Below are 27,441 nucleotides of genomic sequence, written 5' to 3'. Positions count from 1 at the left end.
CACAAAGTAGGTCGGCTAGTGGCGCAGTGAGATCAGTGCCGGGCTCGAGAACGGAGGTTCCCGAGTTCGATCCAGTGACAGACCGCTCCCGAGCGTGCTGTCCATCCGTGCCGGGTTGATGTCGAGCTCGCAACTTGACTTCGTAAAAAAAACACTGCTACCTCCAGTTTAATTTCCCACGCAGAATATTGTGGAGGATCAAATACCCAAACCCTAAAGAAATATTTCCTCCTCTCAGGCTGATGTGCCAAGCTCTTACACTGAGAAACGTTTTGTCTGTGGTTCAGAGCCGAGGGATGCAGTCTCTCAGGGTCTACCATGTCAAGCTCTCAAAGAACTTAATGTTTAACAAGATCACCTCTCTTTCTTTCAAACTCTGGAGAAAATAGGCCTATTTTCATCCTTCTCCTCATAGAAAAGTCCTTTTAATCTCAGGAGGAAAACCACTGAATCTTTATTACACCCTTTCTAAAACAAGTATATCCTTCCTTAAATAAGGAGATTAAACCTGGACTCAGTACTTTAGCTATTGCCTAGGCGTATTTCTATAAAGTCTGTATCAAGATTTTTCTCACTCATTACCGAATAAAGCTGATGTACATAACAACTGTGATTCATGATCTGTGCAATCTGTAAAATATCACCTTCTTATCAAGAAATAATCTTCCATTGTTTTTTGCTGCTCCCACCAAAGATAAGGAGGTGTGAATTGCAATTAGTCCCCAAGCATGCATTTATATAGTGCCTGTCACAACCTCAGGATGTGCCAAAATGCATCACAGTCAACTCAGTGCCTTTTGAGAATTGTCACTGATGTACTGTAGCAATGCAAACTCCCACAATAGCCTCTTGATAACAACCAGATGATCTGTTTTATCAGTGATTTTGGCCAAGACATCAGGGACAATTATCTGGAGGCAATTTTGGCCACCCTTGACAGTGTGGCTCTCCCTCACTGGGTGGCAGCCTGGATTTTGTGGTCTCTTCTCTGGAATGTGGCTTCAACAAATGTTCGGCTCAGATATGAGAGTGCTACCCACTAACCACAACTAATGCTGTGAAAGGCGCTCCATAAAATCAAAAGTTTCCTCCCCAGCCCTACGAGGCGACCAGTTACAATGGGGAAACTGGGAGTTTCATTGGACTGTAATGTGGGGGAAAGTGGGAGAAAGGGGAAGTGTCAGCTTAGAAGTGTCCTCAACATTACTGTGATTTTCACCCCATGTTTTGTTTAGTTGTAACTTTTCCTTGCTGAGCTGTTAAGCCTGTTTTTAGAAACTATATTAATGGCTGTTAATGGGAAGATTGTACTGAGATCTTTGAGTGAAACAGAAAGGACCATTTTAAAAATGTAGAAGAGTGGACGGGTTCTTAAAGCTTACACCGAGTGTTAAGAGTACTTGGAGCAGGGGTAAGTTTTCACCTTGAGTGCTACTGTCAGGACTCTCTTCAAATCAAAGGGTGGGATGGTATCATGACGGTTAGTGTAACACTATTACAGCGCCACCGATCACTGATTGAGGTTTAATTTCTGCCTCTGTCTGTAATGAGTTTGTGTGTTCTCCCTGTGACTAAATGGGTTTCCTCTGGGTGTTCTGGTTTCCTCCCACACTCCAAAGGCATACGGGTTAGAATTGATAAGTTGTGGGCATACTATGTTGATGCCAGATGAGTGGTAACACTTGCAGACTGCCTAGCACAATTCTCGCTGATTTTGATTTGATGCAAGCAACACATTTTGCAGTGTGTTTTGATGTACGTGTGACAAATAAAGCTAATCTTTAATGGGGTGCCAGGAAATAATTAAGTTTTACTTTTCTATCCCTTTACCTGTGTAATTGGGCTTCCCATGGTGCCCAGGTAGAAGCTGATGATTACTTCTATTGGGTGCAGACAAATATCTAAGTATGGCAGAAATATGTCTGATCCTTTCTGCTGTTGGGATTAAACCCAGCCCAACTAAAAAGTATCTTATATTTAACAGTAGCTGGCGTGCCATCTCATTTCACAGGTCACTGCTGTGTTGCTGAGGCAGCGTAGGAACAGTTCTGAACTCCATTTTCATTACTTGACCCACCTCGATGGTCACAGCTGATCCCAGACTTCCTGACAATTGACCGAACCTGCCATCATGTTCCAAATGAATTTTATTCATTTAAGCTCAGGGCCAGAGGGGAAATGTGGTAAAACCTTTCAATGCAGTGAGTGATTGAGAGGCAGAGATGGGACTGTAAGGGTTATGGGAACAGGCTCAATGCCAACTTTCAAAAGAGAGTTCGATGGATGCTCCAAGGGGAAAGGATTGTGGGACTGTGGAGAAACAGAAGAGAAGTGAATCTACAAAGAGTATGCTGGGCAAAGTAACTCTCCTGGTGTTTGTTTCCATAAATCCAATTCTTATTTTGTTGATTTGTTGGTGCTGCTTCATACGTGCTAACAAAATGCATTGACAGGTTCAGGCCAGCTGAAGTTATTGGGTGCACAGTAGAAGATGATGGTATTATTGATAAGTTACTGAGTGCTTACTGGATGCTGAAGGAGGTGTGAAACTATGTACAGTAACATGTTAAGAGAAACAGAAGCATCAAGATCAGAGTCTTAAAAGGACAGTCACTCCTGTACACTGTAAAATGATGTCCAACACAGTGGCAGAATTATTAGTTCTCAGCCAAACCTGCCCATTTTAAGGGTCTTCCCTCATTACGATGCACTGATCAGCTGCAGGTATCAAACAGCCCCAGTTTCACAGATCCCAAGGAGAAAATCAAAGGCAAAAGGTCAGTGTCAGATCCCACCTGGCCAGTGAAAGGAGAGGGGGAGTGGTGAGACCAGCTCACACTAGTCTTCTGGGTAACATGGTTCCTTCTGTCCATTCACGATTTTGATTGCCTGTTTTTAACATTGAGTGGGCAGAGCTTACTCCTCACTCTGTTCACTTTTCTCCCAAAGCAGTCGAAACTTGCATTCCAGGATGCCCATCTGTAAACTAAAATGGCCAACCACCTGAAGCTAACACGGTGGTTGGATGGCACCAACACAGAGGTGGTTATTTCCCTCCCACAGACATCAGGGATGCAAGCAACCAGCAAAATCAGTCAAAACGTCCTCTAGAGTTATTGACTCTCCTTACTACGCTTATCCTCATGACAGGATCTCTTGCTTTGACCTTGGTAGCTCTCAAATCTCACTGCTTCTCCTTTCTCTCATTGCCCTTTGCAAGCAAAGGTCACTCTTTCCGACTGGCATTACTCACCAAGATCAGTGTCAGAAACGTGGACTGTTTCTGTACCCCCTCTCTAAGCGATCAAGCCGTATTATAGACTAGTTAACAAACCAAAGACAGAAAATTCTTCCTTTGGTGCCAATCACTGGTGAGACATTAATGTTTGCTTATCTGGAATTAGGCTCTCTGTCTACTCCCCCTTGTAATGACTAAAGTTACTAAACTCACTCCAAGATACAGTCTCTGATACAGTTTGAACTCCTTTCAAGTGGGTTATGGTGGCATAGACACAGACTCTGATTGAAGAACAGTCCCATTGGCATTGATTCCAACTGGGTTGCCATGGCAGACATTGGCTCTTACCCGAGACTCTCTCTGAGTACAGTAATGTATCTGGTGGCACAATTGGAAGATCAAGAACACAAGATAATAGGAATCAGAATAGGACACTTGGCCACTCAAGCCTACCTCACCACTCAGCACGATCACAGCTGATCTGCGATGGCCTTAACCCTTCTTCCCTGCCAGTTCCCCACAGCCCTCAAGTATCTTTCCACCCTAAAATACAACTGTTGGTTGGCCCTCAGAACCCTGCAGGATAGAAAGTTACAGAGATTCACTAAACCTCTGAGGGAAGAAATTTCAATGCAACTCAGCTTTAAGCAACCAGCCTCTTATCTTGTAACTTTATTCACGTTTCCCACTGGTGAAAACATCTCAACACCGTGTCAAGTCCCCTTAGTGTCTTCTGTGTTTGAGTAAGCTCATCCTGTATTCTTCTAAACACCAAGGAATACAGATCGAAAATTGTTGAGCCTCTCTTGACAGGCCATCCCAGGAATTAGCCAAGTGGAGGGAAATGCTCAGTTGATGTTCCAGATGTCAACCCGAAATACTAACAGTCCATTTCCCTCCCCAAATGCCACCTGACAGACTGAGTTCCTCCAGCACTTTGTTTGACACTGCTTTGGACTACCTCCAGTGCTACAGTATCTCTGTTTAGGTAGGTTGACCAACTGTATGCACAGTACTGCAGGTGTGACCCCACAAAACCCTGCATACTTCCAACAAAATCTGTCTATTGTTAAACTGCAACCCCTTAACAAAAAAGGCCAATGTGCTGAGTGCCTTCTTAACAGCTATTACAGTGCGAGCGGTTCAATTCCTGCTGCTGTCTGTACGTTCTCCTCATGACCACATAGGTTTCCTCCAGGTGCCCCAATTTCCTCACACATTTCAAAGACATACAGACAAGTTGCTTAATTGGTCACATGGATGTAATTGGATGACATGGGCATATTGGGCCGGAAGGACCTGTATCTCTAAATTAAATTTAAATTAAATTAAACTCATTGTTATATCACTCTCCCCCAGTGACCCCACAATATGAATGCCTTGCAAACAGAGGATTTAGTCCTCTATCTGTTTGCTGCTTTTGGTAACTTCCTGTATGATTACCAATGTAACAGTGACTAATTTCCCTGAACTGCCTCATTAGCTGGGAAGTTTTTGGAAAGATCAGAGTTTGAGAAAGGCACCAAATTAAATACCATTCTTTCCATAAGTTTGTCCAGTCATTAAATTATAACCAAAAATTGTGAGCAGCCAATCTATGAAAAGGATGTACTAAGCAGGCAATGTGGGCAATTGTCCTTTCTATTTCCAAATGGTCAGCATTGATTTTGTGACCTTTCAGATTTTACAGAGGGAGTGACTGTCAGCTCTAGCTATTTTTAACCTGCACCTCTGCCAGTTCTGGTTGTACTAATTATTTAGTTTGCTGTTTCAGAAATCTTTTTAAATTCTGCATCAGTTCTATTCTTTAATTTTTTTCTCTATTCCTGTCTTTCTTCCCCCTCTTGTTTCTTGGTCTCTCTTTCTCCCTCTCTCTCTGTCTTTCTCCCTCCCCTTCTCTCCCCATTTCCTGTCACTCTTAACTCTAGACTCCTGGTGCCAAGGACTATGACATCCAATATGCCGAGCTCGACACTGCTGCTCTGGCCTCTTCACACCCCAGCCCACGGACTTCTATTCACGCTGGCGGAGATCTTGTCGAGTATGCAACTATCCAGCCTAACTTACGTTAACGCATGCCTTTTTAGGCCTTTCCCTCAGACCTTTGACCTCCAGGTACACTTCTGCACTCCTCCCTCTTTGTTCCTCAAAGTAATCTGGTCACCATTGCACGCAATGCACTTAGTGAAACGGTTCCATCTCTAACGGACTTCGTAGTGCATGTTCCTGTCTGTGCGCCAAACAGCTCCAATTATTCACACCCTTATGCACCCAATGCTTTTTGTGTATGTTTCTAATGAATGTTTTAATATTTTGCACTGGTTGCTGCTTGGACCAGTTGCACTATTGGCATGCTACAGAATGAATCCAAGAATTATTTAAACTGTGTATTGCAAATTTGCCGAAATAATTGTATTCCTAGTTGACCCGTTTTGATTTTAAAATAAAGTGATAGTCTGCCACAGCATAAGCATAAGCATAGATCTATTTTAAAATATCACTGCAGTCGCAGAAAGGCCCACACAGCTTTATTCATGCAGAGGGAAAAGAAGACTTTCATCTCCACAAGGACAGTCGTCTCCTAAGTTCAATGCACTTAGGCACTTTTCTCTTTTGGCATGACTTACTCCACTGTGGATGTTGGTAGATTTTATACACTAACTATTTATACTCAACCTTCCAATGTCAGTTTCTTGGGCATCGCTTCAAGGGCAGATTAGGATGAGTCCAGGGAGTGGAGGAAATAGAAAAATTATAGCAAAGGTAAAATATAAATGGATGAGGACATTAGAGAAGTGTACCACAGGACGGTTAAAGTTATGAACATCTCAGAAAGAATCTCTCTCACTGGAACTGAGATAACAAAAATAAGGGGAATTCAGGATGCAGCCACGTTGTCAAGCATGCGCCAGGTTAGAGAGCACGTTTATGGCTGGCATTGAAGGGAAGCCGCCTGAGGCTGTTGAGAGTGGAGTAGCACCAGCACTGTTCTATACATTAGTGATGCGTGCCTTTGAGTCTAAGCACATTGCTGACGTGTCCTCACTGGATGTGGCAGTCCTGTGAAGCTTCCAACAACCCTGCCCCGACTATACCTCATACCCTGAACCACAAGGAGATCACCCTGTGGTTACTACCAAGTGGCATGCAGGAGCCTGGAGATTACTTGCTGCAAAATGACAGCAGGATCAGGGAGAGATTGTGAGATCTTGGTGAAACCTTAGAAAATCACAGCAACCCCTTCAGTCCCTGCAACCTCTCAGGAATGGACCTTAATCAGATCATTGTTAATTACATAGATGATAACAAAAGTGAGGCGTTGTAACAATGAGGAAATCTGGAACAGTCTTAGTCCCTTTGCTCTGGAAATAGGAGGACTGTGGATGATTTGACTGAGGCCTTTAATGTGTGGTTGGTGGGGCAGGCATGGAGAAAATCTTCTCGCCTAAAGAGGGGAGAGGCCAAACAATGAGTCATCATAGTTGAGAAGTTATATTGAAGTTGTATAAGACGTTGGCGAATTCAAATTTGGAGTATTGTGTGCAGTTCTGGTCACCTATCTACAGAAATGATATCAATAAGATTGAAAGAGTACAGAGAAAACTTGCAAGGATGTTGCCAGCACTTGAAGACCTGAGTGATAGGGAAAGGTTGAATAAGCTAGGACTTTGTTCCCTGGAGTATAGGAGAATGAAGGACGATTTGACAGAGTCATTTAAAATTATGAGGGGTAGAGATAGGGTGAATTCAAGTAGTCTTTATCCACTGAGATTGGTTGAAACTGGATATATGGGTTAACTTGCAGGTAGAGTTGGTGGTGAGGAAGACAAATGCAATGTTAGTATTCATTTCAAGAGGTCCAGAATACAAGAGCAAGGATGTGATGCTGAGGCTTTATAAGGCACTGGTGAGGACTCACCTTGAGTATTGTGAACAGTTTTTGGCCCCTCATCTTAGAAGAGATGTGCTGGCATTGGAGAGGGTCCAGAGGAGGTTCACAGGGATGATTCTAGGAATGAAAGGGTTATCATACGAGGAACATTTGATGGCTCTGGGTCTGTACTCACTGGAATTTAGAAGGATGAGAGGGGGATCTCATTGAAACCTTTCAAATGTTGAAAAGCGTGGACAGAGTAGATGTGGAAAGGATGTTTCCTGTGGTGGGGTAGTCTAGGACAAGAGGACACTGCCTCAGGATAGAGGGAGGGCCCTTTCAAAAAAGAGAGGCAAAGAAATTTCTTTAGCCACAGGGTGGTGAATTTGTGGAATCTGTTGCCATATGCAGCTGTGGAGGCCAGGTCGTTGGGTGTATTTAAGGCAGAGATTGATAGGTTCTTGATTGGACATGGCATCAAAGGTTACAGGGAGAAGGCCGGGAAATGGGTTTGAGGAGGAGAGAAAAAAGGATCAGCCATGATCGATGGGCCATCTACTCCTATGTCTTATGATACAGAGGTCATAGGTTAAGGGTGAAAGGTTAAGTGTTTAAAGGGAAGCTGAGAGGGAACATCTTCACTCAGAGGGTGGTGTGAGTGCGGAATGAAGTACCAGCTGAAGTGGTGGATGCAGGTTCAATTGCAACATTTACGAGAAGATTGAATAAGTACATGGATTGGTGGGATATGGAGAGCTATGATCCAGGTGCGGACCAATGGGACTAGGGATAGTAACAGTTCAGCATGGACTAAATGGGCTGCAGGGCCTGTCTCTGTGTCGCAGCACTCTATGACTATCATAAAATAATCACCAATAAATCCAATAGAGAATTCAGACGAAAATATTTTACTCAGAGTAGTGCGACTGTAGAGAGATATCATGCAGAGAGAACTAGATGATTGGATTGAATAGAATAAACAGTAATGCAGAGGAGAATAGAAGGATATGCTGATGGGTTAGTTGGAGAAAGCTAACATGGCTGACTGATAGCAGCGTACAGCAGTAGGATGGAATAGACTCTTTTTTGTTGTTAAGTTGGATATCATTCTTCAAGTGAGGAAGTAAGATACACATAGAAAACAGCTAATTTGCCCGTACAAAATTTTCCCATTTTATTTCAATATAATGAAAAGCCAACACAAATAGAATGCTGGTCCATGTTAATTTCAGCCACTTTCAGATATCTTTTTAAAATACTTTCAAAATATTATCTGTAGACCTTTAAAGGGAAACTCTGACTTCCAGTCTTAAGAACTCAACTGAACATTGCACGACCTTAGACTTCTCATCTGTTAACTGGGAAAGAATTGGCTCATAAAATCTATATAGTGTGGTTGTTATCTGGCTCAAGAACAGATGCCAGGCAAGGACGATGCAAGGGTCGGATCATTATCAGATCTCGTGTACGCTTAACTCCGCTTTTTGATTCTAAGCTTTGGAGTTAATAGACTCATCTGCAGAATCTCATTGATAATATTTAAAACCACGTATCAATTGGTTGGTTCGTTGATAGTAGTGTTATGGTGAGACATTTCATGACTGGGTGAATTTTGTTGCCCTAGGGAGCTATCATAACTATACCAGCAGTGCTAGAACCAGCCTGACCTGACTGTACAATGAATGAGCATTGTCAGGATATAAGTCTTCAATACACCGCAAGTAAATTATTTCAAAATTAAGAATCAAACTCAGTGTTACAAAAACTTAGAAATTAACAATACCTATTCTTCAAAGGTTTCAAAGGTACATTTAATGTCAGAGAAATGTATACAATACACATCCTGAAATTCTTTTTCTTCGCAACCATCCACGAAAACAGAGGAGTGATCCAAAGAATGATTGACAGTTAAACGTTAGAACCCCAAAGTCTCCCAGCTCCCCCCACCCACATGTAAGCAGCAGCAAAGCAATGACCTCCCCACCAGCAAAAAAGCATCGGTGCCCTCCACCAAGCACTCAAACATGCAGCAAAGCATCAACAAAGACGCAGACGTACAGTACCCCAAAGACTACTCGTTCACCCAATAATTCAACATACCACAGGCTCTCTCTCTCTCCCTAATAAGGGAAAAAGAGATGTCCCTGTTTCACAGTGAGAAAGGAGACATAATAAACAACTCACTGATTTACGATGTTAAAAGTCTGTTGAGTCACCTTATCCAAGCTCTGTGCCGAAAGTCAGTGATTGAACTTCAGTTCTTTGCAATCTTGTTATTGGCTTATCATTGCCACATTTTCAGTGAAAAGGTTTAGTTTTGTGTGCCATCTGGGCAGATCATGCCATACATAAGTACATTGGGATAGTGACAAGAAGACAATGCAGAAAACCAAGTGCAATGTTGGTTGGTTGGTTGGTTGGTTGGTAGGTAAATGAATAAAGAAAGAAAGAAAGAAAGAAAGAAAGCCCATGACAAGGTAGATTGGGAGAACAAGAATTCAACTGTAGCAATTGAGAAGTCTTTTCAAGAGTCTGAAAAAGCAGGATAGAAGTCTTCGAGTCTGGTGACATGTGATTTCGGGCTTTTGGATTTTCTGCCAAGCAGGAGAGGGGTGAAGAGAGAAAAACCAGGGTGGGAGGGGTCCAAGTTAATGACTTAGAGGAAAGAACCGGGTTTGCTCATAGTATGAAATTACATCAGAATGCAAACTGAGAGGAGGACATAGGGAAGCTGCCAAGGAATGTAGCCTGGTTAAGTAAACAGGAAATAAATTGGTGCATGTGTATACTGTGGAGGAACTTCAAGGTGAAAAATAAAAACTGAGCATATTTCTTAAAAATGTAGAGATTAGGTTCAACTAGAGATTAGGGTAATAAAGAACATGTTAATGTTCCAAAGAGATTGAAATATTACTCTTGGTGAAATCACGCATGGACAGCAACAGCAGCCTTTTTCTTTATCTAAGGATGGGTTGACCTGCAATTAAAATAAGAGCAGAAAGGGTTCAGTATACAGATTCTTGGGATGAGGGAACAGACATATGAGGAGAATTTACTTAGATTTGACTTGCATTCCCTGCTACCACCAGCAAGTTTTCTTCAAGTTACACATTCCTGATTTAGAAATATTCCACTGTTCCTTTACTGCTGGCTGGATGAAAGCCCCAAACTCTGGACTGACTGAAATGATGGCAAACCATCTTAAATCACTACTATCATTCTAAAATTGTAGTGATTTATTAAGAAGGCTTTGTACCAACTTCTCAATGGTAATTTGGGATGGTCCTACTAAGGATGCTCGCATCAGGTAAATGAATAAAAGATAGAATAAATGATCACAGAATCATAGGAGTCCATTTGTCCCATTGATTCATTGAAAATTCCTAGGAAAGCATCATATCCATCCCATTCCTCTCTTCCTTCCCTATAACCCTGCCTGTTCAAATCCTTCTCCAAAGATCAGATTAACTCTAATTCCACCATCATTACAAGCAGAGAAGGTGGTACTGAGCCTTCTCATCAAATCACTAGATGTAAGCTTGATAGATTGCAGAGAAAATTTACAACTATATTGTTTTGATAGCTTATAACTTTATTCCCTGGAGCACAGGAGCCTGAAGGGAGATCTTAGAGGTATACAAAATTATGAAGGTTATAGATAAGATGAATTCATGCTCGCTTTATAACTCATGTGAGATCAGACTAGAACTAGATGTCTTAAGTTCAGGGAGAAAGGTGAAATATTTCAAGGAAATCTGAGGGGGATCTTCTTTTCTCAGAGTGTGGAATGAGTTGCCAGTGGAAGTGGTAGATGCGGGTTCAAATATAACATGTAGGAGAAGTTTGAAGAAGTACATGGATGAGAGGTATGGAAGGCTATGGTCCAAGTCCAGGTGGATGGGTCTAGGCAGAAGACTATGTCAGCACAGACTAGATGGGTCAAAGGTCTCTTTCTGTGCTGTACTGCTCAAGAGTCCAAAAGTCCTAGAACACTACAGCAAAGAAACAAGCCCTTTGCCCCATCTAGTCCATACTGAACCATTAATCTGCCTACTCCCATCAACCTGCACCTGGACCATAGCCCTCAGTACCCCTCCCTACCCCTCCCATCCATGTACCTATCCAAACTTCTCTTAAACGTTGCAATCAAACCTGCATCCATCACTTGTGCTGGTAGCTCATTCCACACTCTTACCACTCTCTCATTGAAGAAATTTCCCCTCCTGTTCCCCTTAAACATTTCACATTGCACCCTTCACCCATGACTTTGAGTTGTAGTCTCACCCAACTTCAGTGGAAAAAGCCTGCATGCATTTACCCTATCTATACCCCTCATAATTTTGTATACTTCTATCAAATTTCCTCTCAGTCTTCTACATTCTAAGGAATAAAGTTCCTATTGGAACTTACCCTATAACTTAGGACAATATCCTTGTAAATTTTCTCTGCACTCTTTCAATCTTATTAACTTCTGTTCTGTAGGTAGGTGACCAAATCTACACACAATAAATCAAATTAAGCCTCACCAACGTCTTATAGAAATTCAACATAACATCCCAACTCCTCTACTCAATACAGAGATTTAGTAAAGCCAATGTGCCAAAGCTTTCTTTATGATTTTATCTACCTATAACGCCAGTTTCAAGGAATTATGGATCTGTATTCCCAGATCCCTCAGTTCTGCCACGCTCCTGAGTGCCCTAACACTCACCTTATAGGATTCTACCCAGGTGAGTCCTCCCAAACTGCAACACCTCATGCTTGCCTACATTAAATTCCGTCTGCCATTTTTCAGCCCAGTTTTCCAGCTGGTCCAAATCCTGCTGCAAGCTTGGATAGACCTCCTCGTTGTCCACTACACATCCAATCTGGCAGTCATTGCAATTTTGACTATCCAGTTTACCATATTATAATCCAGATTGTCAATATAGATGACTAACAACTACGGACCTAGCACCAGTCCCTGTGGCACTCCACTAGTCACAGGCCTCCAGTCAGAGAGACATCCACGATGAGATAGTAAATTGGATTGGACATTGGCTTCGCTGGAGAAGCCAGAGAGTAGTCCTCTCAGCTCTCTGGCTACTCCTGCAAAGCCAATGTCTAATCCAATTTACTATCTCATCTTGAATGCCGAGCGACTGAACCTTCTTGACCAGCCTCCCATGTGGGACCTTGTCAAGTGCCTTGCTAAGATCCATGTAGACAACATCCACTGCCTTGCCTTCATCAATTTTCCTTGTAACTTATGTAAAATTCTTGAAGATTAGTTAGACACGACCCACCACACACAAAGTCATGTAGACTATACCTAATCAGTTCTTGTCTATCCAAATACTTATCTATCCAGTTCCTTACAATACCTTCTAAAAACTTTTCCAATACTGATGTCAGCCTCACTGGCCTATAATTTACTGGCTTATTCTTCACACCTTTCTTAAACAACAGAACAACATTGGCTGTCCTCCAAACCTCTGGCACCTCACCCCTGACTAAGGATGTTGTAAATATCTCTAGGGCCCCTGCAATTTCTGCAATCACCTCCCATAGAGTCCGAGAGAACACCTTGTCAGGTCCTGGGTACTTATCCACCCTAATTTGCCTCAAGACAGCAAACACCTCCTCCTCTGTAATCTGTATAGGGTTCATGACCTCACTGCTGCTTTGCCTCACTTCTATAGTCACAGTCATAGTCATAGTCATACTTTATTGATCCCGGGGGAAATTGGTTTTCGTTACAGTTGCACCATAAATAATAAATAGTAATAGAACTATAAATAGTTAAATAGTAATATGTAAATTATGCCAGTGAATTATGAAATAAGTCCAGGACCAGCCTATTGACTCAGGGTGCCTGACCCTCCAAGGGAGGAGTTGTAAAGTTTGATGGCCACAGGCAGGAATGACTTCCTATGACGCTCTGTGCTGTATCTCGGAGGAATGAGTCTCTGGCTGAATGTACTCCTGTGCCCAACCAGTACATTATGTAGTGGATGGGAGACATTGACCAAGATGGCATGCAACTTGGACAGCATCCTCTTTTCAGACACCACCGTCAGAGAGTCCAGTTCCATCCCCACGACATCACTGGCCTTACGAATGAGTTTGTTGATTCTGTTGGTGTCTGCTACCCTCAGCCTGCTGCCCCAGCACACAACAGCAAACATGATAGACTCTGTGGCTGTCTTCTGAATAAATACAGATGCAAAATTCCATTTAACATCTCCCCCATCTCCTTCAGCTCCATGCATAGATTACCACTCTGATCTTCCAGAGGACCAATTTTGTCCCTTGCAATCCTTTTGCTCTTAACATATCCATAGAAGCCCTTTGGATTCTCCTCACGTTGTCTGCTAGAGCAACCTCACGTCTTTTTTAGCCCTCCTGATTGCCTTTGCATTTCTTATACTCCTCAAGTACTTCATTTGTTCCTAACTACCTCAATATCTCTCAAAAACCAAGATTCCTTAAACCTATTATCTTTACCTTTTATTCTGACAGGAACATACAAACTCCGAGCTCTCATAATTTCACTTTTGAAGGCCTCCCACTTACCAAGTACATCTTTACCAGAAAGCGACCTGTCCCAATCCTGACATGCAAGATCCTTTCTGATACCATCAAAACTGACCTTTTCCCAATTTAGAACCTCAACCCGAGAACCAGACCTATCCTTTTCCATAATTACCTTGAAACTAAAAGAATTATGATCACAAGATGCAAAGTGTTCCTCTTTGCAAACTTCTGTCACCTGCCCTGTCTCATTCCCTAATAGGAGACCTCGTATCACAGTCTCTCTTGTTGGAACTTATATGTATTGATTAATTAAGGAAACGTTCCTAAACACATTTGACAAGTTCTTTCCCATCCAGCCCTTTTACAATGTGGCAGTCCCAGTCAATACGTGGAAAGTTAAAATCACTTACTGTCACAACTTTATATTTCTTGCAACAGTCTGCAGTCTCTCTACAAATTTGCTTCTCGAAATCCTGCAGACTGTGGGTGGTCTACAATATAGTCCCATTAACATGGTCATACCTTTCTTATTCCTCAGTTCCACTCATAAAGCCTCACTAGAAGAGCTGTGCTGTCCTGTCTGGGCACTGCCATGACATTTCCCCTGACTAATAATGCCACCTCTCCCCCTTTAATTTAACATTGAGCTGCCAGTCCTGCCCCTCCTGCAACCAAGTCTCAACCCTTGAGGTCCTGTCCTTTAAATTAGCACCTAACACCCTGAACTCACTTTGCAGGATCTCATCACCCCTCCAAACTATGTCATTGGTACCTACATGGACCACCACCTCTGGCTGCTCACCCTCCCACTTAAGAATGCTGAGGACTCTATTTGAGATGTCCTGGACCTTGGCACCCAGGAGGCAACGTACCATCCAGGAATCTCGGTCTCATCCACAGAACCTCCTGTCTGTTCCCCTAACCAACAAGTACCCTTTCACCGCAGCTCACCTCTTCTTCCCAATTCCCTACCAAGTCACAGAGCCAAACTCAGTGCTAGAGACCTGACCACTGTGGCTTTCCCCTGATAGGTCATCCTCTCCAACAGTATCCAAAATGGTATACCTGTTGTTGAGAGGAACAGGCACAGGGTACTCTACACTGGCTGCCTATCCCCTTTCCTCCTCATGACAGTCACCCAGTTACCTGCACCTTGGGTGTAACTATCTCCCTGTATGTCCTGTCAATCAACCCCTCATCCTTCCAAATGATCCTGAGTTCATCCAGTTCTAGCTCCAACTCCCTAATGTGGTCCATTAGAAGCAGCAACTGGATGCACTTCTTGCAGGTGAAGTCGTCAGGGACACTGGAGGTCTCCCTCCCTTCCCACATCCCGCAAGAGGAGCATTCAGCTATCCTGACTGGCATCCCTACTGCCCATTCACACTATGGCCACTTGCACAATGGCCTCTCTGCTTAAACCTAACTTCTTTTTATTGGATCTTGTCAAGTGCCTAGTTACCTGCAATCCAATGTCTTCATGGAAACTGTGGCACACAAAATATGCCAACTGCCCCTGCTCGTTCTTATAAACTCTCTCTCCCTCTACTCAATCAATGTCTCCTGGGGAACTGTGGTGCACAAAATATCAATGCTCTATCACTCTGTTGTATGATCGCAGTGACTCAAGACAGCTCACCATCACTACTAATAGTCTAGAGTTTGGGAATTTCATCCCTTTCAAAAGCTCTCATTCCACACAAGCAGTGAGTTCCTATTCATAAACTTGCTGCATAAAAATGTTTCTTCTCACATTAATCTTGTTTCTGATGTCCAAAACTTGAAGTCTATGCCCCCTCAGTGGGAACAGCCTCCCTCTATTTACTCCATCTAAACTAGCCATGATCTTGTATATCTCCATCAAATAGCTTCTCAAGATTTGATGGAGGTGTACAAGATCATGGCTAGTACATAAGGCCATGAACTTGTACATCTCCAATCTAATTCTGGAGCTCCTCCAATCTAAATCTTTAAGCTGGAATCTCTCATCCTTGGAACCATACTACATATCTCCTTCAGCAACTTCACATCTATCCTAATGTGAATTATGGATGCTCTTATGAAAAATCTTAAAGACCTCAATGGAGTGGATGTGGAGAGGATGATTCCTATGGCAGGGGAGTCTAAGACCAGAGGGCACAGAATACAGAGCTGTCCTTTTAGAACAGAGATGAGGAGGGATTTCTTTAGCCAGAGTGTGTTGAATCTGTGGACTTTGTTGCCACAGGTGGCTGTGGAGGCCAAATCATTAGGTATATTTAAGGTAGAGGTTGATAGGTTCTTGATTAGTCAGGGCATGAAGGGATACAGGGAGAAGACAGGAGATTAGGGCTGAGAGGGAAAATGGATCAGACATGATGAAATGGCAGAGCAGACTTAATGGGCCAAATGGCTTAATTCTGCTCCTATATCTTATGGTCTTATGTGACTGTAGCAAGTCTATTTCTGCTGACAGGTTGGAGGACACCGTCTCAGCTTGGGGTGTTAATTTTTGCAATCCTCTCCATACTGTTGCTCAGTTTTTGAGAATATTCAAAACAGAGATCAATAGTTTGTTAGGTACTAAATCGATTAGGGTTGAATCAGGGTAAAAATGGGTACTTGACGAGTGCATGGTAACATAGTGAGCCAAAAAGCATGTTACACTACTGTATCTCTCTGTGATTCTGTAACTAAGAACATCAAAAAAGCACCACGGTAGCGTAGCAGTTAGCGGGACGCTATTACAGCTTGGGGCATCCGAGTTCAGAGTTCAATTCCAACGTCCTCTGTACATCCTCCCTCTGGAATGTGTGGGTTTGCTCCAAGTACTCCGGTTTCCTCCCACAGTCCAAAGATGTACCGGGTAGGTTAATTGGGCATTGTGAATTGTCCCGTGATTAGGTTAGGGTTAAGCCGAGTTTGTCTGGGGTTGCTGGGTGGTGTGGCTCAAAGGGCCATATAGCCTACAGCATAATAAGGGACTACTTTATGTTTTAGTAACACGTTGTTGCATACGCTATTAGGCGCGTATTGATCTGTACGTGTGTGTCGAATTCAGATTCTGCCAGTAAAGAACCATGAAACTTAGCTCCCATCTCCAGTGTTTTTATTAATAGTATTGTTGTGTAACCAGGCCACATACACAACAAATTGGCGATGAGGTAAATGAACCTACATCGTACTGGAACACCGTGTTTTAATTGAATAACGAGACTTGGAAGAAGAGCGCAAGGAACGAGCCAAGGAGCGGGAGAAGGAGGCAGAGCAAGGCCACGAGTCTGAAAGGAAGCGGGAGCACAGCCGGGGTCGGGAACGTCGGGAGACCAACAGACACAGTCGGAGCCGCAGCACATCCAGCCGAGACCACAGCTGGCACTGACCCCCAGGGGCTGAGGGTCTGCCTGCCCCAGAAGGGAGATAAAAAGGAGCGACACACACATCTAGACGGAGTGCGCTTGTAGCGCTAGCAAAACGGACACATGAGTCAAAAAGGAAAATAAGGGAGAACGGGGCTAAATCAACATAACAAAGATGGCAATGATTGGAATCATTACAGCATTTGATAGTGGCATTGAAGATTGGGCAACTTACATTGAAAGAGTGGAGTTATATTGTGAGGCTAACGGTGTTAAGGATGAAAAGAAAGCCAGCGTCTTACTCAGTATTATGGGAGCAAAAACATACGGGCTGCTTCGGAGCTTGTTAACCCCTGAAAAGCCAGCTGACAAAACGTTCAAGCAAACAGTAGACACTCTCCAAAAGCATTTAAACCCCAAATCACTGATCATTGCTGAAAGATTTAAATTTCACAATCGGAATCAGAGCAAAAGTGAAAGCATTTCTGAATATTGTGCTGAATTGTGCAAATTATCAGCACATTGTCAATTTGGAGCTGGTCTATCAGACGTATTGAGGGACAGGTTAGTGTGTTGCATGCACTGTGAAACCACGCAGAAGAAGCTCCTGTGTGAAAGAGACCTTACGTTCAAGAAAGCGCTAAGCATTGCAATATCAACAGAAACAGCGGCACGGGGTGCTTCAGAGATAAAACAAAAATCTCTGGAATATGCTACAAATAAAATCTCACTGAACAGAAATGAAGGAAAGAAATGTTACCGTTGTGGGAACAGATCACATGACCCAGACTTTAAACTGTTGTTTTAAAGATAAAGAATGCAGAAACTGTGGCAAACAGGGCCACATTGGCAGAGTATGCAAAGCTAGTAAACAGCAGAAAAAGGACAAAATACAGAGAAACAAGAAACCCCAGAAAGGAAAATACAACAATGTACACAAAATGAAAGAAAGCAATTCTGGTGAAAACGACTCAGACAAAAGTGAATTGTCTTGTCTTCAACTTCACAGCATGAAAGAGACAGATGATTGAAGAGTAATATGGGTCACTCCACAAGTGGCAGGTGCAAGACTGAAAATGGAGTTGGACATTGGCTCAGCTTTAACAATGATCTCTGTACACGACTACAAACGACTGTTTTCTCACATACCTCTGAAACGAACTAAACTACTGCTAAAGACTTTTACAGGGCAGAAAGTCTGTCCCAAAGGCAAAATTAAAGTGACAGTGACCTACGAAGGTAAAACACAGCAGCTGAACCTCTATGTACTGAAAAATGGAGGACCACTGTTGCTGGGACGTGAATGGCTCAGGAAAATCCAGTTGGATTGGCACACTATCAAAGCACTAGATGTGTCAACAAAGGAGGGCAGCTCAGCGGGGAAGATGTCTGCAGCTCTCCTCTCGCTCATTGTTGACTATTACAATGACGGGGAGGAGCTAGACAGTGTTGATGATGAGGACGAACACAGTATCCGTGGCCACGACTCAGGTGAAGATACAGAGAATGCAAGGGAGACAGATATTGCCAATAAACAGGATGATGATGACTACCTGGAAGTAAAAGAGCAGATGTACCAGGAGAAATTGACATCTCTCAAAAGGCAGCTACAGCATCTACAGGAAGGCACTTTGCAGGAGTATCAGAAAAAGATGAAGAAACTAGATCAACAATACAAGGAAAGAATATGAAATGCAGAGCTTTTTCTGCAACTGGAGACAGAACAAGTGGAAAGGAATTATATTAAAGAGAAGAAAGCAGCAGTGAAGGAATTTGAAGATAAAAAGATTGAGTTAGAAGAAAAGAAACAGATGATTGAGAATGAGAGGCTAACAATGGAACTCACAGGAGATTCTATGGAGATAAAGCCAATAATGACTAGGAAACTAAGGAGGAAACCTAATGACCCTGCTCCAATTACAGACAAAAGCAGAAAACCTGCACCTATGCAGTTAAATTTCTTGTTAACAGATGAACAGATAGTGGAAGATCTGCGAATTCTCAATAATCTTAAATCTCCGAAAAGACCAGCATCTCCATTCAAACAGAACAGCTTTTGCACAAGGTAAATCTGGAACCAATCATTTCCTCCATTGAGAATCATACACTTAATCCTTTGCAGCAAAGTTTCTTTTGCCCGTACATATTTGAATCCTCAGCCAATGTGTCTTGTTTTTCACAAAGAAGTTGGGAAACAGCATCAAAACAGAGGCAAATTCTGGCAACAAACTGTAAGGTTTCTATTGTTGTATTTTCACACTTGTGCTGACTGTGCACCTGAAGGAATTTTCCCTCCTGAGTCCGACAGATAGCACTGCAGGTAATCCTTAATATCAGCAAAACTGTACTTTAACAGCAGCTTAAGAACAATGAAACAAACAACAGGATTTCAATCAACTGCTTCATCAAACGGTGAAAGATTACTGGTAAAGTACTGATCTTTCTGTGAGTCATTGGATTGCTCCGACTTTTGAATAACTAGCAGAGACAGCAGATCACCAACCACTTCTTTTGTTGGTGGCAAGTCATCTTTGAAGCAGATCATGGAAACCAAAGCTACGAAAAGTGCATCATACCTCTCGCGAAATATGACTAATTTTCCTACAGCTTCACTTATTTCTTCTGTTACCGCTGGTACATAATCATCATCTAGGCACAGTGGGCAGAGTCATTGTCCTGATTCAAGCCACCGCTTTATACGTTTTAAACAGTAAAAATGATCACATGGAAGCAGGATGAGATCGTTGAGTTCTCCTAAGCAAATTATACATTCTTTCAGATCATACCTGAAGAACAGACATCCTGCACTATTTTTACAGTCCCTGAGGTCCTGAACCACAGCCCAAAAGAGCCCTCAGGATCTCACATCAGAGTTACTGTTCAAACTGTTTGCAAGTTGACCAGCGTAGAATGCAACCTTGTTCTCCAATTTATCATGTATTTCTTTAACTCCAAAAATGACGTGTTCCACAAAAAGTGACAGCATCTCCGTCTTCTTCTGAGCATCTTCCCAGCACTCCTGCTAAATCACCAGCACAAAGATATGAAGCACGAATAGAAGATGGAAAGTTATATTACGATAAAAGATGGTATCCTAAAGGTCAGACTACCTATTTGGATTCTAAGGAGCATACGAAGATTGGCTGTGTAATTAGCTCAGTTGGAAGAAAGGAGATATGGGTAAGGAAGACAAGTGATAGCACAAAGCTGCGTATATATCTAGGACAGCTGCACAGAGGAGTCTTCATTATACAGAGGCGATCTGCTGCCCAGAACTCTTAGCAAGTTGGAGGGGCACATCTTCTTAACTCCCTATGCTCAGAGGTCAACTTTTCATGACTTTTATATGGAAATCTGTATTAAAACAAACAAGTTTATTGACAGACGTTACCCGGAGAGGCAGAGAAGACCCCTCCCCCCGGAGACTAGAGTTATAAATGGGTCTTAAACCAAAAGTTTAAAAAAAAACTTGTTATAATTCGATATTATTACGTTACTTTGTTATATTTTGATATTATTAAGTTGCTAAGTAAACAAATGGTAAGCGTTTGTACGTTAAGGGTAAACATATTTATTTAACATAATGCCCCAGTAAAAAAAAGTTGTTACACTATTAAATTAAAAGGGGAGGAGTGTACCGTATAGCCTACAGCATAATAAGGGACTACTTTATGTTTTAGTAACACGTCGTTGCATGCGCTATTAGGCGCGTATTGATCTGTACGTGTGTGCTGAGTTCGGACTCTACCAGTAAAGAACCATGAGCCTTAGCTCCCATCTCCAGCATTTTTATTAATAGCATTGTTGTGTAACCAGGCCACATACACAACAGACCTGTTCCGTGCTGTATCTCTAAATAAATAAATACCATGATTTGGGGATAGTGCAGGAAGATGGAGATGAAAGCTGACACAAACCTAAAGAGCTGAGTAGGCTCTTGCTTTTCTTTGTTATTTTATTCTTATCTTCTTAATATGAAGGTCAACTCACAGGTAATAATGGTGGAAAAATAGTACTCAGTGAATTTCAGGATGTTTGCAGGGAAATGAATCTTTTGTATGAGCTGAAAGATGATGGGGTAATGATTGTAATCTCTTCCCTGAAATGAGTGCAGAAAGGAACGATACTCTTTCTGGTGCATTGTTAAGAATAAATCTTTGTTCAAGGAGCAATTAAGGGAAAATTATGCTCATGGAATCTGCTCCTCCCCCAATATCAACCCAATTCCATCGATCATTGAGACAAGAAAATCTCAGTTGCATTTCTGTTGTAGAATTTCCTCTCTGTGCATCTCCTTAAACCAGAACCACCTTGTACATATGGTAAGATGGTAAAAAGTATTTAATCCTGACACTGGGCCACTTTGTGGGATGTGGGGAGTTGTTGAAACAGGACAGATTTTCAGGAGGGCGACAGAGGAAATTCCGGAGCTTAGGTTGTTGCATCCAGTTGAGGAGTGATGCCAAATCTAGATACATAAGAAGTTGAAATGGAGGAATGTGGAGATCCGGGAGGACTGCAGAGCCAGCAGCAATGACACGGACAGGGAAGGGTCATGCTGGGAGTCCCTGACAAGCTATCATTCAACTGAGTCCCAATGTAACACAATCTTATGGCTAGAACCAATCTAACTCAACGTTCACTAAAGACTAAGTGCTTCACTATCCAAAAAAAGTAAAGAGAGATTTCTATGTTTGCACTTAACAATAAAGAATGAAACATTTACCCTCTACAAACCAGCTCCAACTGCTCTTATAAAATGTGTGTGTAACACATATGCACACATGCACAAACAAATGCTCACATTGCGTCACGTGAAGACCAGGCGTGTCAGCTAGGCGCAGGAGGGTGGGGAATAAGTCCCAGCATGACATAGTGATTCTCACAACCTTACTGTTGTGTAAATGGATTTCTGTTAAAAATTGTTGTTTGATTTGTCTATGCAAAGGACAAAGCTGAATCTGAATTCTGCCCTGTCTTCCCACAGTACAATGGAAATCGCTATGAAGAACTATCAGACGAGGACGAATACGTGAGCGGCCAGCACGATCACCATGACGACTACTTGGAGCAACTCCACCCTATTTATAATAAGTTATCGTATAGACCCCCGGACCCTTCCCGTCACCCTGATGCCGCTCGCCGATATCCCCAGCCTGGCTCCCGGGCACCATACATTTACCCAAAAGAACAGTATGTGTAAATGACTGTCACTGACCAACCGTGGCCATGAGGGCACAGCACTGAGCCCACTGTCCAGCAACAAAACTCCTCTTTCAGACTTTGGCTTAAAGCCACTTAACCCTTTGTTAACCAATGGAACTTGAGTTTTGTTTCACTCCCTCGCGCCCCATGTGGCACTCAAACGGAAAAATATTTCTGCCACACACTGGTTTTAAAAGGGTTAAGGTTGTGACTTTGCCTTCACAAGTAGTATTAGTGTCAACACGAACACAAACACATGCAAACTTCTGCCCGAGGCCTTGTTATAGCGCTTTTGGTCTGACACTATCAGGAGTGTCTGCTTTTGAGCCAAGACACTGCTGCATGTCAACTGGTGCGGGGTTCTGGGACAGTCATGGGGGAGTAAGTTGGGCTTTGGTGAGGGTGGGAGGGAGGGGAAATGTTGAAAGTTGTAGTGCCGTTTGATATTGTTCTTGTGTACGTGACGGTGGGTATACAATGCTGCTGCTGCTGTCTTTGATGCAATGGGTTTGGGTCTTACTTTACATGCAGAAAAATCTGCTTTCAACACTGCCCCTTGAATGCTGGCAGATCAATAACCAGCATTGATCCCTGTCTGATCGTGAACTCTATGTGTTTCGGAGGGCTGGGTTGAATGGGCATCCCGCCATTTCCACTGTTAGCCTCCTCTCCCATTGGCTGGTTGTGACCCCCATATTGTGATAATGGTTGGCCAATCCTAATGATCGTGACTATGACCCAATATTCCATTGCGCTTATCTGCTTTTGTGTGTGAGCAGTGACCTCCATTTTGTTTCGGACCCTGCAACAAGCCAAAACGTTCAGTATGTGTGAAGCTGGTCTTCTCTGAGTAGGAGTGCATTGAGGGTGGATAGTTAACCATACTGGGCCTGGCCTGCAGGAACCCCCTCCACTCCACACAACAGTGCTGATGCTGACAGTTCACATTGCACTATGTAAAGACAATCGGTGGGTGGAATGGTAAAAAGGCTGGAAGCAAATGGACCCTGTAATGTTTAATGATGTGCTCAGCCCGAAAACCAAGAACTTCTTCAAAAAGCAGGGAAAACATGACCAATTACCATCCATATACTCAGGCCAGACCTGGGCATGTTTGAGAGAAAGTGTTGTGTTGTAAATATATCAGGAGCTAACAGAGGGGAGTAGAACAGGAAGACAAAGAGAAGGGGAGAATTAAGAGAAGAGAAAATATGAGAAGTTGTATTAGTCAACTATAATTTATTGCAGCCTATCTGAAGGTTTTGTAGGGCATGATCTGGGGGGATGACTTTGATCCTGCCAGAGATAAAGTGGCTAGTGATGACTTAGTTTTAATTCATTCACTGCATGTGACTTTGCTGGCAAGCTTCATATTTATGACCCATTCAGAATTCCCCCATGAATCTGGCAGCTTGCTTGGTCATTTCAGAGGGCAGTAAAGAATCACCTTATTGGCGAATGTGGAGTCATACTTAGTCCAGATTGAGTAAGGGTGGAAATTCTTCGTCTTTTAAATATTAAAAAAAACACAAGATCTTTCATCAGCAATTTCCTGTCCTCCTCCTCTGAAAGCACTGATACTTTCAAGGGTACACCTACTTTCGAGTACCTTACCCAGGTAGCCCTTCTGCATGGGTAGAGTTGCTCAGCTGGTTTCGCCCAGACACTCAACTCAAAGGCATCATTGTTAAAGCCAATCCTGTCCCTTCCCATCATCTACACAAGAGAGGCCAGACGCCAATCAGAAGTCCTGGATCACCTTGGACTTTTTTCCTCCCCACCCCCCCAACTCCGCTCCACCCTTTTCAGGGAGTTGATGCGTCATAACTGTTGCCCCAGCTGAAGTCCATGAGTTCAAGATGGACCAGAGATTGAAGCTGAGGTCTTTCTGGACTGTGTGGCTCAGTAGTGCACTAGTTAATGTAGAAGCACTTTGTCAAGAATTATTTTAATGATGAAAATATTCTCTATTTAGAGTTGTGGAAATGACAGTTTATAGTTTAATGACTTCAGCTTTTACTTAAACACTTATACAAAGATTTAGTTTGGAAGTGAGACATTTTAGCCAAGCTGGTAAAACGATGGTTTGCTGGTACTTGGGATGATGGATATTGACCATGCCGCGGTTTGGAGACGTGCATCAGCTGACCTCTGCTTCTTTTTCCTTTTTCAACTACATGACAATTACACTTTGTTTATTTTTGATTTTAGATACATACAAATAAGAAAGCAAACTATTCTTCGAGTAGAAGCCATTCCTCTTACATACCTTATTATAATTAAAGAATCACCCTTCTTTATTCACATTACGTAGAATCTTATACTCCAAACCTGTCCCGATTCTGTCCTACAATATACTCTGAAATGACCAAAATCCTTTCATGTTCATTTCTACCGCACACTTCAAACCCCATCCTTTTCACTCTGATAATGGCCAAACACAATCCTATTCTTTACATTGAAATGAGATTTCATAAAACCAAACCCTTTCCATTTGCTCACATAGGATAGAATGCAATGGACCTGGTTTCTCCCCATTCTCTATTTTGCCTGATCCATCACAATGATTCTTTTTGGATAGGATTCTAATGGACCAAATATTTCCCCTCTCCCTTAGATAGAATTCCCATGTCCTATTGCACTTTGATATACAAAGCCTGAACTGCCACATAGCATTGAAACATGTTTTCAGTATCTAAGCACTATGTCAAATGGAGGCTTTAGGAATAATGCCAGGTGTCTTGCACCCAAAATGTATAAATTCTCTCTTGATAGACTCTTGCTGCTTTTCTGTTGTGGTGCTGGTTAAACCATTAAACACACAGTTAAAACATGAAAATGGATTAAGAAGTAGTCTACTCATGTTCACTGTTAAAACAAACCAAATATTTAGCCATAAATATCGTGCCGAAGATGTATTTCGCAGGCTCTCTTCACTTCACAAGACTCAATTCAGAAGCTGTGTTAACAGCTGAGAAGCAGGGCAGATAAACTTAGAGAAATAAAAGAAATCACTGCAAATATTCAGCAGGTCAAGCATCTTTGGAGATTAAAACGTGTGAAGTTTGATTTGATTACCTTTTTTGATAAAAGGAGAGCAACCTGGAATATTAACTCAGTTTGTCTCTCCATTGATGCTGCTTGATCTACTGAACAGTCCTTACCTTTATTTCAGATTTCCAGCATCTGCAGTATTTTGCTTTTCAATTGCACACAAATCTCGACAGGAAAAAGTGTCAGATAAAAGTCTTGAAAGAACAAGAATAAGTGTGAAAGACAATGAGTTATTCACAACAGTGCGAGTTTCTGTGACAGCTTTCCTATAATTCAAAGATGAGTTCTTGGTGTTTGGATTTCCCCAATTTTTGCTACATCTAGCAGGCACTGTTTATGCCACAATGCTAACCTTAGAGTCATCCAAACTGGTACATCCAATTGGCAAAATTGGTACATCCTCGCTTTAAAAATAGATGTTGTGGGTTCCTTCCTTTAAGAAACCCAACTTGCAGGATGAATTGGGCAGCTGCCTCACTCAGGGATGACTCATAGGAAACAAGTCAAAGTGCTCTCCTTTGAATGCACAGCACTGTGAAGATGCTTCAGCTGGGTGCTCAGGATTGCGGCAATAAGATTTTTAATACATGAGGATTTGTGAGATATAAACTATTTCCAATCTGCTACAATTTACAGCATATGATTCACTGAAAGTTAAAGTTCAAGGTCACGGGCCACGAATTTCTGAAACAATTTGTGCCGCTACATGCCTGATTGGCATCATACACATTGGTGATGTCACCACACAAGGGAGCAGACACCTGCATTACAATGACATTCAATCTACATGGAAATGTGAACTAACATTTCAGGACTTGCGACATAACGAGCAAGCGCAGAAGGGTCCTTTCAAGGCAGAAGTCGGTGCACCCAGTGCCAAACATCTTGAGCAGTTATATTTATTTTTCCATAGGTGGGGTCCTGCACTGAACACGTTGTTTTATTTATTTACTTATTCGGAGATACAGCTTGGAACAGGCCCTTTGGCTCAATGGGCCACGCTGCACAGCAACCCACTCATTCAACCCTAGCCTAATCACAGGACAGTTTACAATGATCAATTAACCTACTAATCGGTACATCTTTGGACTGTGGGAGGAAACCAGAGCATCTGGAGGAAACCCATGCACTCACAGGAAAAACAAACAAATTGCTTACAGACAGTGCCGGAATTGAACACCGAACTGCGATGCCCCAAACTGCTTTAGCATCGCGCTAACGCTATGCTACCATGGTGCCCCAAAACACAACTGTATTATGTTCAGTGAGAGCCGAGAGCTTTCATTCTGTGCAGCTCTCCTTATAAAGCCATCAATATTGGATTGAGAACTGGATTATTACTCCTCTGTGCTAGAGCATTTTAAAGGCAAATAGCATTCCTCTCCAGCACCACGAGCTCTCTGTGAATCTCTTTCAAAGGGGAGAGCAAGTCCAAAGAGTACAAGGTTCTAATTAGAGAATAGCTGATCATTGTGATGGAGAATTAATTCCCAAGCATTAACCTTTCTCAGTGCCACCCATAGACTGCCTGCAGCATTTCTCATATGTTAGAAACATTTTTCTCTGGCTTCTTGAATAACAGTGCAAAGACCCTACTGAACAACTGAAAATTAACTCTGTATTCCAAGAGAAAAATTGTGTACAAAGTCGATGTGCTCTGCCGTTGTTAGTGTGGTACATAGGAAAGGTTACACTAATCTATCACTGGTGTAATTACAAGATGTACTATTCTTGATTATTAATGCACTTAGTGTGTAACGCACGAGACTGCTCTAATCCCTAACACTCTTACACATTAGTTTATCATCGTTATGTTTTGTGTGTAACATACAAGGATACACTTACCCCACCTGTTGATGAGTTTGTCGGGTGCACAAGTCTCATTTTGCTCTTACTCATATACCTATATGTCACCTTTATTTCCGCTGTTAACGAATGTCGCTCTGAAGCCTAATGAGGGACCCCTAGCAGTCACAAAATTGAGAGGATTTACCTATTAGAGGTACATTTTCCCAGTTTTGTTAAACTATGACCTATAGCATTTTCCAGCAGAGATTATTGCTACATTGCCCATGGACAGTTTTGTGTTTTTCAGCATCTACAGATTTCATCATGTTTGTGTTGCTGTTCGTGAAGGTATGTCCCAAGGGGGAAGCTACCAACAAAGCATCCTTTATTTAAGACAATCAACACAAAACTCACAGTAGTGCCTGCTG

At 42.4% G+C, this 27,441-nt stretch overlaps 1 protein-coding gene and 1 pseudogene across 4 annotated transcripts in view; both read left to right on the top strand.

The window, feature by feature from the left end:
* The window catches only part of nectin1b (nectin cell adhesion molecule 1b), a 544,761-nt gene extending 522,207 nt beyond the window's left edge, over positions 1–22,554 (top strand). For 2 of the 4 annotated variants that reach the window (XM_063038124.1, XM_063038122.1), the window contains 2 exons: positions 5,167–5,353; positions 21,954–22,089. In XM_063038124.1, the coding sequence (XP_062894194.1) occupies positions 5,167–5,310 (144 nt within the window). In that variant the 3' untranslated portion in view covers positions 5,311–5,353; positions 21,954–22,089. Of the gene's footprint in view, positions 1–5,166; positions 5,354–21,953 lie in introns of all 4 variants that reach the window. The other 2 variants (XM_063038123.1, XM_063038120.1) reach the window with 1 other exon arrangement.
* Positions 18,352–20,248, top strand: LOC134340705 (sin3 histone deacetylase corepressor complex component SDS3-like; annotated as a pseudogene).
* Positions 22,555–27,441: the final 4,887 nt, after the last annotated feature.

The sequence above is a fragment of the Mobula hypostoma genome, chromosome X2 (genome assembly GCF_963921235.1).
Source record: "Mobula hypostoma chromosome X2, sMobHyp1.1, whole genome shotgun sequence".
Classification (NCBI taxonomy): Eukaryota; Metazoa; Chordata; class Chondrichthyes; order Myliobatiformes; family Myliobatidae; genus Mobula; species Mobula hypostoma.
The sequence above is the reverse complement of the archived record's forward strand: the minus strand, read 5'-3'. Positions and strand labels throughout refer to the sequence as shown.